The 13,545-nt window shown below is 43.0% G+C and overlaps 1 protein-coding gene across 1 annotated transcript; it reads right to left on the reverse strand.

The window, feature by feature from the left end:
- Nucleotides 1–306: 306 nt before the first annotated feature.
- Nucleotides 307–11,949, reverse strand: leprotl1 (leptin receptor overlapping transcript like 1). The gene is made up of 4 exons (XM_050041848.1): nucleotides 11,840–11,949; nucleotides 11,073–11,148; nucleotides 8,027–8,213; nucleotides 307–6,010 (listed from the first exon to the last, which is right to left on the reverse strand). The coding sequence occupies exons 1-4, from the start codon at nucleotides 11,853–11,855 to the stop codon at nucleotides 5,894–5,896; spliced, it is 396 nt and encodes a 131-aa protein (XP_049897805.1). The 5' UTR covers nucleotides 11,856–11,949; the 3' UTR covers nucleotides 307–5,893.
- Nucleotides 11,950–13,545: the final 1,596 nt, after the last annotated feature.

Consider the following 13,545-nt stretch of genomic DNA (forward strand, 5'->3'; position numbering starts at 1 on the left):
TCCACTAAACTGGTGATGTTGGTGCTGGAAAATCAAGTTGACTTCACTTCAATATGTTTAAGGTTTAAGATTATCAAAAATTACCACTGAATATATTTTAAATTCCCTCCTCCTGTTTTGACTCTTACAGTGGTCTGATGGTCCGCAGTGCTGCTGACCAACAGGACATATTAACTCGTCCACGCTGATGACATCAGTTCAGCTTATTTCCTGTGCATCTCGTGAGCAAGTGAGTGAGCCTGTTTGCCTCTCTGATCCGTCTTATCACAAAGCAAATGCATCTGTAGTCATTCAAAGGAGAGGATGTTCAAAAATGGCGTTTATTTAAAAAAAAGAAAAGAAAACCACCATGCTGACTTCTGCCTCTTTAACAGAAAAGTTGTAGATAGAAAATGGCGTTGGACATCGACACCAAGCGTCCGATAAATTAAATAAATACAATATCCTCCCAAATCTGTGCGAAACAAAGCATTGACATTTCTCTTGGAACAGAAACACAGAGAAACCCATCCCACAGCTACACACCAGCTCCTGTCACATCAGGGAGTTTGAACGTCAGACTACAAAACAGAGAACATTTGACAAATTGAGCTTAAAATTCATGTCGTGTCACACAGACGTTCACTCCTCAGGAACACAATGTGGAGTTACCCTGCTCGTCCAACCACAGACTGACTCATACAGACGACCACCAGTGTGTAAATGTTCTGCTCAGAGCATGTTCAGTTAGATTCAAAGTAGTGTTACAGAACAATATGCACAAATCATGTCAGTAGTTTTCAATATTCAGTAACTTAGTTAAATACATTTTTCAAATGGAACTAAAAAGCTGCCATCATTATGGTGCTTTTAATACAATCAGTGCCTTCACTGAGGGTGTGATCTCTGGAAGAGCCACGTAACAGACGATAAATAAATAAATATCACAGCTGAGTGTGAAGAAGTGTTAATGCCTATTTGTAGTGATAAAACCCAGACGTCAGTATTTTTAGGTACGGGTTTCCTCAGCAGACTTCCAACACTTTCCACTTCCCATTGTTTTTTTTTCATTTATAGAGGAAATAACTGTAGCTCATGTCTGTGCATCAAGTATGGACCAGGAGGTGATTAGCTTAGCATCAAGACTGGAAGCAAAACAGCTATCCCCGATTATGAAACACCCATCAACACTCCAAAGTCGTCGAAATCCGGCGCTTGGGCAGTGACTTGTGGCGACACTGACGAAGGAATCCATCCTTTAACAGCGGCATGATACGCAGCCTGTAGCCGTTATAGTTAAACTACGCTCAGCAGTGTCGGGGGAAACGCTGTGGGACAATAACGAAAGTTAAGGCGGCGAAAGCCCAAGTGGGGCGGACGGGAGGGGTGGTGGATGGGTCCAACTAACACAGACTTTCACCTGTGAGAGTGGTGTTTGTGTCTCGTAAGATTATAAACCCAACCACGTGCGTTTGTTGTTGGACGGAAAAAACAAAAACAAAAAAAAAAGTCAATTTGCATTGTTGTCCTGACGTAGTGCTTTTATTTTGAAAGAGACTGAATGTAAACGATAAATTTCCTGTGAAAACAGAAGTGTATTTTGAAAGAAGACAATGCATGTAACAGGCTGAAGTTGACACGGCGTCCCAGAACGTCAACAACCAACACACCCAGGGTACCTTGCACGTGGTATCTGGTCGTGGAAGGTCCATGACCAAACGTTGATATGTGACGAGGTCAGAGTGAGAATGTGTTGCACAGAGATGTAAAAATGACAAATTGTGGTTTAAGCACAGTTTAGGACAATTTATGGCGAAAAATTACGATCACAACAATTAATGCAAATTCAACCAATCTCCAGGAGTTCTGCGTGACCTTTCACTTTTGTTTTATCATCGCAACTTTTACGCAACTTTGACTAGTCATCGTAGTTCCCTTTGAGCTTGCTAGTCGTAGCAATCCCCCGCACAACTAAACCAAACTCATTTTTTGTTTTTGGTTGTGATATGAAGACAGTTAATCTTCTCTTCTCCTGACTCTTGACAGAAGAGCGAATAAGGCCCTGATTACACAGAAAGCGTTTTAGCAGCTGGAGGTGGCTTTTTGTAATTGTTTTTAATAAGAATGAAGTTTTTTGCTCGCTGTGTTTGTGTTGTGATGCGCCTCGTGTTTCTGCGCTCTAAGAGTTTTGCGAGAGCGCTCTGCGGAAAAACGCATCATCATTTTTAAGTCATCCTTTTTCTAATTGTCCAGTTGGTTGATTTGAGAGGCGGGTCTTCTGTGGTGGACAAAACAACAAGTTTATAGTTGGTAAACAATGGAGAAGAAACTGGTGGTAGCTGTTGCTGGATACACAGAGCTATACGGCCTGACGATAGACAGCAGGGTGTCAAACTGCCCCTGAGTCATCCTAAAATATGCCTGGAAACGTCCATCAGGGAGGAGAAGCTCCTGGACCAGCTGGGGCTTAAATTTTGAACTATTCCTTTAATGCAAGTTTTATTTATTGTGTGGTTTTAAAGAAGGATTCTGAAAGTGGAAATAATCCTGTGGGACAAAGAGTGTGTCTTACACTTTCATTGGAAATCTGCTGCGTCTGGAAACCCGTGGTAAAAGTACGTTCTGGGCCGACCTACGACACAAAGCTAAAGAATTCATTTAGGTTTTGAAATTATGGGACACAATGAAAACAAATCAAAATTAGTCCTCATTAAAAATCACATTGTTGTATCTTCCAGAGAGCACATATTCAAACTGAACCATCCACAGAAACAAACCCCCCAACAAAAAAAAAGACAGACGTCTAAAGGAAATGTTCAACCCTCCACTCAACACATCGGCGCTTCAGCGAGGCAGCAGATGCTGAACTCCTCGTTTAGCTCCCACTAATGCAGTTACACAGCGAACAGGAGAGCTGCACCTGACTGACTGCAGCCTACAAGCTGCCAACAGATTACACAACCTAAAGTACAGATTTCCTTCACACAGAAACACTTTAAATCAGACAACATAACTTTTATCATGAAAATGCTGGTGTGAGGAAATGTGACGGCACGTTGCGCCAAATCTGGACCTAATGTGCTTCTAGAGAGAAATACGACAGTAACACTGAGCACAGACTGACGCTGGATGCTTTTACTTTGAAGGAGTCACATTTAAAAGCTTAAGAGCTGTCAGTGACTGCCCAGGCCTCGGGTATAAGTCGGCCGGTTCTTAGCTTGGCTCAGTTTCCAACAAGGCTGCTGTCCTCGAGCTAATCCTACGCTAGCTGGCGGCTACTAAAGGCTTTTCATGCTTTCTTGACCTGACACGGGCGAGGCTTACCCATACACAGAGTGAGGTAACAGCTATCGTATGCAAAATGACACGGTGAATAAGCAGCCTGCATCCTGTTGGCACCTGGGAAATCACCAAGTCGGTTTAATTTGATCTCTGTGGTGATGGTGAGGGCGTTTAAATGAATCCTGTCCTCTGAGTTCAGAGGAAACAAACACTCTGCTGCTCCTGAACATCATCTCTTTATGATACTTTTGGATTGCAGACATAAAACAAAATCAAAGGGAAAACATGTTAAAGTGAAAACACTTCTATCCAACATGTTCTCACACAGAAAGAGAGAAAGACTGCTGGACTGATTTACACTAACACATGTAACAGGGTTTAGAAGATGAGTGGTGACAGTAACAGCCCAGCCCTTTCACAAACACTCACTGATCTTTGTGACTGTCACATCTTAGCGACAGTAGCATCACATTAGCAGAAAGCTAATGAAAACTCTGCACGCTAGCAGCTCAGTTTTCACCTTTAACTGTGAGAAAAAATCAACTCATTCTTATTCCCAGGTTGTTAAAAAAGGCGTCTCATAGCGACGCACAGGGCAGCCTTTAGTGTCTCTATATGACACACATCTGGAACACACTGCATTGTGGTTAATGTTGTGAAATGGTTAGAGTTAGGCCCAATCCCTTATCATACTTTTACGCCAACCCTCCGTTTTTTAAGTGCCACCCTGCCCCTCGGAACAAAATCACAAGGGGTAGTGGTTAAATTATTTCCCTGTGAAAAGGGACAACCTTCTAGACCCTGACACGTCATCGGTAGCTGTCGAAGCTGGCATTTATGTGAATGCAAATATGCCATCTTCTGCTGTGGTGACTTCTCTTACATGGGCTACAGGCAGCCTTCTGTGGTCGTCAGGATGCTCGCAATTCTTTCACACTGTACGTTTCCCGCAATTAATCGATCAAACATCAAATAAAAAAGAACAGTGCTTCATTATCAGGCCACTAGCATTGCTCTGTAAGCTAACGTTAGCAGCCTGCTCCTACCCTGTCAGTCTGTACTGGTATTAGAGGAGCAATAACAAGTGCAGTAACCTCGCTGCTGGACTTCAGTTATATTTCAGGCGTCATGTGCCATCAAAAGAGGGGAATGCATCATGAAGTGTGTCAAAATGTGGGACTGTCACGCACAAATCAGCAATAATACTGTAATGTTAGCTAGCTAGCTAGCTAGTTAGCTAGCGAGACATCAGCACACTGGCAGTTTCTTTTGTTATGCTTGTAATAAAGCAACCACAATCAGTAAAACGATAATACAATGGTTATTGTAATGTTAATGGAGAAAATTAATTAGTGGGTTTCTTTAGTTGCCCGTGCAGCCATCTTGCCTACTAAAAAAAACTAAATTTGGAGAGCTATGTAGCCCGAATACTTTACCCTATCCCTCGATTCCAACAACAATCAGGACATCTTACCCCTAGACGTGCGAAGGAGTAAAACGGAGTAGTGAGCTTTAAGTGGTGAAGGCAAGGGGCGTACTGGGATTGGGTCCAAGGCAACAAAACCACTTGGTTAGGTTTAGAAAAATGACCATGTTTTGGTTTAAAATAAGCACACTGGTTATGTAAAAATAACGTTACATGACGTAAATTCAACACGAGTGACGTCGTTGGGGACGGCCATGTGTAAAAAATTAAAATGGCATTGACTTTTGGTTTTACACGAGACGTAGGTGCACACGTTACGTAACATTACATTATAACAACACTGTCATTTGGTTTCACATGAGACAGGACCTGTGGTCTCCTGGGTAAAATACTTGTTTTGTTTGACCAATCTATTTCACCTCCCTCTCACCCCACACAGACGTTTTTCTCGTTATACGACGTCAGTGACTCTCAGCATCAGAAGAGTTTAAACCGGAGTTGGTTAAAAGCCTAAAAAAGGTGCCTTTGGTTTCAAATTGTTGGTATTTGACTACCTGGGGATGAGAACAGGCTGAAAAGATAGTCACAGTTTCAGTCTACTGAGACTCGTGCCAAAAGGAAATGGAGATTTTCCTCATCCTGACTGGTGAAATCTGAGCTTGTGTTGTGCAGATTTTCTATCTGCTTTCTGCTGATTTACACTGAACTCAGCACTTTGACTGGAAACGCACACCCGTCTGTACTGTCAGTGTAGAGACAGCTTCTTCCAGTGTGTCTATTAAATAGAGAAAGGAGCCCAGACAGGTACGACCCCGTCCTTTTGGTCAGATTCAGTCGTATTCGACATTCAATTGGATTATTTTTTTTTTCACAGATAAAACAAGCAGTTGTTCACCAGCGCTCGTTAGCTTATAACACTCAAAATGAAACACACAAATGGAGAAAAACTCACAAACACAGAAGAACTAAAATGAGTAAAAGTCCAACTGAAAGTCAGCATTTTCCTTCCCACTTGTGTCAGTTCAATATGATGCAGGCGGTACAAAACAAAAAAAAGAAAAGAAGTATTGCACTGGTTTGGTGTGAGTCTATGGATGGGCGGTCATCATATAAATAACAACAACAAGAACCAAACAGTAATACCATAATAATAATTGTAATGCTAATAAAAACAGTTCAGACTAAGGTCACCCTCCCGCTGCTGCTTTACCACTGCTGCCAACTGAAGTCGTCGTTGGATCCAAAGACCATGAAGAAGCCCAGGATGGTCCCGAAGATGACTACGTTACCCGTTAGCACAAGCGCACACGCCCCCCAGGCGATCTGTAAACCAACACATTAATAATTCAGGTTAACAAATGTTGTCGCACATGCTGCCAGGCTGCAGCACATATTTAGGCCAAGTCTAGTGGGTGTCTGTCGACAGCAACAGTTTACAGACTCATCTCCACACGCTGCTCTACAGTTGTATATTCAGGACACGCAGCAGGACGGGACATTAACGGCAGCCAGCAGCTAAATGCTAATCATGTCCTGCTGGTGCATCTGTCTGCTCTGTCAGCTCCTCTGCTATGTGGCCAGACATCATTATTTTTAAGTCTTTTTAATTAAGTGCCTATCTGGTTCTGTTTGAAATTTGTTTGTCACATTAGTCTTTGTGTGAGCGCCATATGGACCCCAACAGCCACATCTGACTGAGTGCTGCTGGAGCTGAAACCAAACCTGTTAGAGAGGAACAATGAGCCTGATTGTCACCGGATCAAAAGATACAGCTGGCAGTTTTCTAATTTTATATTATTGTCATCAAATCACATGAAAGACTACAATTTGCTGACTTTCCAAATAGGGCTGTGACAGTTTTTATATTAGTACTAAACCGGGTTCATGGTGAGGTGCACGCAGAATATACAGTGTCTTAATTGATGCATGTAATGTGGAACCAAAGTTCACAAGTGCAAGTTCTGCCTGGAAACTTTTACCCGAACGCCTTTAGCAACATATGCTGTGGTTAGCACAACAAGCAGAACGGCATGTGAGTCAGTCACACTACGGCAAGCGCAAATGAAACTCCAGAGCTGAAAGATTGGCCTGCAGGTTTGGGGTCAGCTACAGTGCAACCGAGAGAAAGAGTTGTGTGTAAGACAGGGACGGCGTGTTGGCGTCGCTCCACCGTTGTGGGGTCTTCAATGGAAACACATCCGACATGCTAACGCACATTTGAGAGCATCGCCCAGATGTGCCGATCAACAGAATGATAAATGTTTAACTATACAACATTTCGTTTCAACCGAGCATTTTGATTGGACAGGAAGTGTTCCATGAGTGCTGATATTCAGTACAGCTATACATGTATCACTCTGCTTTACAGGTGTTCTGAGGCGTTAATTATGTTAATCATTAATAAGTCAACATTAAGGGTGGTCGTAACAAACTTTGCACCACAAAATGAAACGTATGACCACAAATAACATTTGAGTTAAATAATGAATGGTCAGAAAAGGACGTAGGGACTGAAAGAAGTCTGAATACTTCACTGTAAATCTCCAGATATGCTCATATGACACCTGAAGATCATGCAGCGTGCTGATTAAGCCATTAATTCACGGGCATCACACGTATGCAACTGTCAAAACACTCTTTTTTTAACTGGTCCCAAAATAAATGGAGACACACAGATGTAGTCTGAATGATACAAGTAGCTGGTAAAGTGTAGTTTGGTCTCAAATGGACATTAGTTGTGCTGCGGTGCAGACACAAGTCTCTTGCACTCTTTGCAGATGATTTGTTCTCTCCTAAATGTGAAATACTTCCAGACAACGAATGATGATGATTGATGAAGGATGATTTTTGTTTAGCCCGTTGTAACATTCAGGAAATTCTTTCACAGGTTGCAGCTGCAGGTGCATGTGTGGCGGCATGACAGCTCCTCAAGAGGTTTGATTTGAGCATAGCGCGCAGTTTTAACACAAATATCTCAGTCGATCGTGTTTATTTAATTGAGGGTAGCCAAAATCGAAGTAACCAGGTGTTCTCATCTTTTTATGTTAACTGTTGAACCTCACAATAATATAGAATATTTCCAAAGTTATTCTTTGTTTCTTTTCTCAACATACTTCATGCTCTGACCTTAGAGTATATAACTGTAAACTCATTCTTTGCAGTCTTGGCATCAGATGTCAAAGAGAGTTAAAAAGTGGATGTGTTTAACCAGAACTAACACAGAAAGTTGAGCACTTATTTTGAACTTCACAGACTTTAAAAATGTTTCTTTTGACTTCAGGTTTCCTGCTCCAGTGGAGTAATCTTACAAAGCTGCAACAAGAAGCTTCTGTAACTTACTACTTCAGCTCTTGCGAAGACGATGGGCAGGCCAAACGCTGAGATGACGATGCCCGTCGTGAGGAAGATGGCCAGCTCTTTGCAGGCGTTACTGGCCGAGTCTGTGTCGTCGACCACCCTCCGCGAGATGCAGTAAGGGATGGGGGAGAGGATGTAGAAGAAGAGGAGGAACAAAGGCCAGTATTTGCTGCAGAGAGAGAAGAAAGAGAGACAGAGAGATAAATATCCACATGGTGTGATGATAAAAGATGCAATCAGCTGAACTGAAGGATAAAGAACTAAACACTGTTCAGCACTCAGCACGTTATCAAACTGCACAGGTGGGAGGAGCTGCGTTTTTACATCTTAACTACTACCTAATGACTGGTTTGTTTTTTAACAAACACAAACACTTACGTCTGGTTATTATTAGAGTTGTGCCTGGCGAAACATTTTACATGTAAATAACGAACTTAACAGAGGATATTTCAGTGAATTTTAAACTGTGAAACTCTATCAGGAGCTGCGCTTTGTCAAAATCAAAACCAATATGACTGGACCATGTGGGAATTTAATTTGAAAGGACAGACACAGGAAGTGGCCACGCTCAGCAGTCAGACAGGAGTCAGGTTACAAACCAATCACAGCCGACAGATATCTTTCCCTTCTTCTGTAAATATTCAGTCTGATAAATGCGGAAAAGTTGATCATGTTAGTGCAGGGCTACCCAGAGCTTTACATCTGTCCCACGGACGACACACTTATAAACAGCTCCTGGAAGAAAGATCAGCTCTGCACTCAGGATTTCAGGTAAACAGGCTGTACGATAAGTGTTAAGGTTGATTAGCAACCTCAGACGCAACCTGCCACCGCACTCTTGAAAGCTTGCACAGAAAAAGGCACAATAGTAGCACCCAGCGCTCAACCTCGCGTTTTCCAGGCGGTTAAAGACGCAGCATGTGTACGGCCCCTAATTTCCAGGGCTGGTACCTGCGGTTATTCCACAGGCTAGTTAATAACATGTCGGGCAGGAAATCCAAAGTGTGGGATCATTCTGAGAAGGTGAAGGACGAACCCAAGGTGATATGTAAACTCATCTTCATTGGTCGACTACAAACATGACGTATCATCTGAAACATGGAAGTAGCTACATGCCCATTAGCCCACAGCGTCATTAACAGGCGGCTCGCTCAGTGTGTGATGTAACCAAGTAAACCAAAATATATGGATTTTAAAATCTGAATCAGACTAAGCTATACCATCTATAATAAACAGCAAATACATTAGCCTTTGACAGCTTGTACTATGAACAGTAAATGCATGTCTTTAAAAAAGTATCTGCTGTATTTTTCAAACTGCAATTTCCTGCTTTTTATTGGCTGACAGTTTCACAGATACTGATTTATCTATGAAAAGCTAAAACTGGCTGATGCGATCAGTCAGGCTCTGCTAATAAATATCACTAATTGATTTTCCTCCCCTACATTCTGCAGAGCTCAGGCTGTCATTTAGCATAATGATAATGACTCCAGTGAAAATGAGATTAGATTACTAGAGCCAGATATGAGGGTGTAGCTCGAGGCGTCACATGTAGAGACTGAACAGACCAATCAACTGTATCCAACCGCACAGGAAGTGAGGTGTGCTCCAGGTACACTGCAAAGCTCACCAGGCTGTCTTTGGACACAGTCTCATTTGGAGACCTCTGAAGTGTATCCTGGATGTTTTGTACACGCAAAGCAGGAAGCTGAACAGTGGCCCCCAAACGCTCTGGCTTCACCATTTAATGGTTGGTTTGTGGTCATTTTAAAAACTGAGACTTTGTTTGTGAAAATGCACCATTAAAGTAAAATATCCACTTACATGGTGCGTGTTTCTAAGGAGCTTTAGTACCCAAAATTGTGGTCCTGTATGGTGTAAAATCTGGTTCCAAGACTTTCATAAGCTGCGTCTCAATTCAGGGGCTGCAGCCTTCGAAGGCTGCATTTGAAGACCGACTGCGTCACATCGGCGTGACCAAGGCTGTCCCATTTTGAAGGCTTGATGATCACCAAAATTAGGTGGTGAAAAATGGATACATCAATATCAGTTATTTGCCAAATACGTTGTTACATATCAAATATCAGCAAAAAATCCAATATCGTGGTATCCCTACTGTGGATGATTGTTATTACCATGCTACTGCCATTGTCATTGTTCATAAAGCGCTGCCAACAGTATGTTATACGATACACAAGAGGTTGACTCTGTCGTGATGCTGGCATGCTATTTAAAATCACACACTGGAGCAGCATGATGCCACCGTTGTTTGGCTCTGTGTGTAACTGGCAGACTCTAGTGTTGTCTGCGTTGTGTTGATATGTAGAGGCTCACACTGTGGATATCTTTGGAGGCGATCGCCGTTTATTCAGCTCTGACAGCAAGAGGCAAAACAAAATCCTCCATCAATTACGACCATATAAACTCAATCCCCTACACAAATTAAGTGCCCAAAACGAACTTAGAAATATAATGTAACAGCACTAGAACAACGGAAATTACTACCAGAGTAATGTGGCTTACCTCTCCCACGGAGTACAACATCAAAATTGGAGAGGTAAGGTGGGAGACAGCCTTTTATAGGTGGGGTGCACCCAAAGGTGAACGCAGAGGTACAGAAACTGAGTATCAGACATTCCACGTATTGAGTACGGAGGCCTAAGTGTGTCAGGTAATAACAACTGAAACATTTTTTTGTGTAATTATAATACTTCATGTTAAAAATGTCCATTTGACTTTGTTACACATATTACTGCTGTATAATTGATCCTGTTACATGTGTAAGAATGCAAAGGCAGCATGGAGAAGGGACTTCATAAACACGATATCTGTATGAAAGTGCTTCTGTCTCAGGTCAGTATTTGGGAGCCCCCAAGCAGGTTAATCCAGCTCTGCATCCACACCTGCATTTAAAGCTGTAAACCCATGATGGGATCACCCAGGCTGCATCTGAGTGCCAAGTGTGAACAGTGTCCCTCCCACACACACACACTGACAGGCTCACATGGTGTGTGATGGTGGTACTTACTCGTACACTGGGAGGGCACATCCTAGCATGAGGAACATGAGGCCAACGGCCCCTCCAAAGGACAGGCTGATGAGAGCTGCAGGGGAGACAGAGGGGAGGAGATCAACAGTCAGGAGCAGTGTCACATACAGTAGCTGCTCTCTGTGAATCTGTACCAGTGCATCCCGAGACCCTCCACAGTCACATCGCAGCAGCAGGGCCCCTGGCTACTGAAGCCATCATGTGATGAATCAGCTGATTTCACGTGTAACAGCTACATTTGCAATATAAGCCTTATTATTAGGGGCTCGTGTTAAACTCTGCTAGCAACACAGTCTTGTGTGGATACTTGTGAGCAGAAATAAATCCCGGCTGCACATTGCACAGAGCCCAGCATCTCAATCAGCGGCTGTGTAATAACTGAAGTTCAGGTGCGGCTAGCTTTAGCAATATAACGGTAACTACTACGTTATTATGTTATCACACGGAGGTGACGTTAATTACAGCATCATAACGTGACGTTACATGACTGCAGTGTTTCAGCTCACATTAACATGCCTTTAATTGTGTCCGCTGAGTAGCCGCTGCCTCTAACCTGAAGAATGAAAGCTATTGAGCTAATGCTAACGACTGTACTGGCCCTGCGGCTAACTACTTCTTCACGTTACCGTTAGCTAGCTGCACGTCACAAACGCATCCGGCGTCTTCGGGATAATTTGACACAGTTAAATTAATCAAGCAGGAATTCAGAGGCTTTCTGGACGAAATGAAACGTGGACATGTCTTACCTTTAATCCCAGCCATTTCTCCTGGACAAAAGCTCGACACGCAGCCCTGACGAATGACAACAGTGCCCCCCTGCTCGGCTCCCGAGTCCGCCCGAACCTGCCCGTCGTGCTGCCTTCAAGTACTCCGCGAAAAATCGGAATTATTACAGCCCCACTATAGTATGTGAATTCAACGGTGTCCTGACGTCAAAATGGTTAAAATCTTTGATTAACAATAGTCACTCCTTTTGTTTTTTTGTTTTTTTTATTATCAATTACAGTGCAGGAGCAGTTCCAAAAATACGTCAGTTTTCCATTCATGCATTTGAAAATATTTTAAAAAGAAAAATTAAAAGTGAAACGACAAGGACTCTGATCCAAAAACATTAGAAATGAGACAGAGAACCAAAAAAAAAACAAAAACACACACACACACATATGAAGAAAGAAATATTTAAATTAAATATAAGGATACTATTCCTTAAATACACCAATCAGCCCAAACACTAAAACAGCTGACAGGTGAAGTGAATAAGACTTACTTTATTCGTCCCAGAGGGAAATTCATTTCCACTAATTGTACATTTACAGAGATCGATCACAAATATCACAGGCACAGACATATCACAGACATCACAAAACATCACATGTTCATTCACAGAGGTGGACACTTAACATTGATCATCTTGTTACAGTGCAATGTTCTGTTGGGAATTCTTGGGTTCTGACATTCATCTGCTTGCCACCTCACACACTCCACCCACCTGAACACCAGTGCAGACCAGGTACCCCCCCTCATGGCAGCAGCACTCCCTAGTAGCAGTGGCCCCCCAGCAGAACAGTGCACCATGCCACACCACAAAAACTGCTCAGGTATGGCCTGAGGAACATGACAAAGAGCTCGAGGCATTGACCTGGCCTTCAAATTCCTTGGATCCCGATCTGATCAAAACTCTGTAAGATGTGCTGGGACCCCACCTCACAACCCACAGGACTCAAAAGATCTGAAGCCAATGCCCCGATGCCAGACACTATAGGACACCCTCCAGAGGCCCTGTGTCCATGCCTTGACAGGTCAGAGCCAAATCCAGTCCAAGGAGGACCCACTGTGAATAGGGGGTACCTCTGGGGCACCAGCACGTCCCTCAAATGTTCGATCAGATTGGGATATGGAGTACTTGGAGGCCAGGTCGAGCCCTTGAGCTCTTTGTCCTGTTCCTGGGTCATTCCTGAGCAGTTTTTGTGATGTAACATGGTACATTGTCCTACTGGGGGGCACTGCCATCGACAAGTGCTGTTGCCATGAGGTTTTCAGGTGGACGGAGCGCGTTAAGTAGCATCCACATAAATGCCAGAACCAAAGGTTAACCGGCAGAACATTGCGCTGTAGCAAGATGATCAGTGTTATCCACTTAAACTTTCTGGTTTCCTTCAGCAGGTCCTTCTCTATTGGATATTAACATATAAACATAATTTCACACCAGTTCTGAACAACAGATACATCTTGTTCAGGAGAACATCTGTGTCTATAGAGGAATGGAGTTCCAACAGGTTTGGGCTGTTGCTCTTTTTATGGATGAGCATGGAAATGTGTCACAGCATGAGAAGTTTTGTGAGAAATTTGCGCTCCCTAAATTAGATTCATTTGGCTTTTTCATAAACAGTTGCCAGTGGTGTGTGTGTGTGTGTGTGTGTGTGTGTGTGTGTGTGTGTGTGTGTGTGTGTGT

This window comes from Epinephelus moara, chromosome 4, assembly GCF_006386435.1.
Source record: "Epinephelus moara isolate mb chromosome 4, YSFRI_EMoa_1.0, whole genome shotgun sequence".
Taxonomy (NCBI): domain Eukaryota; kingdom Metazoa; phylum Chordata; class Actinopteri; order Perciformes; family Serranidae; genus Epinephelus; species Epinephelus moara.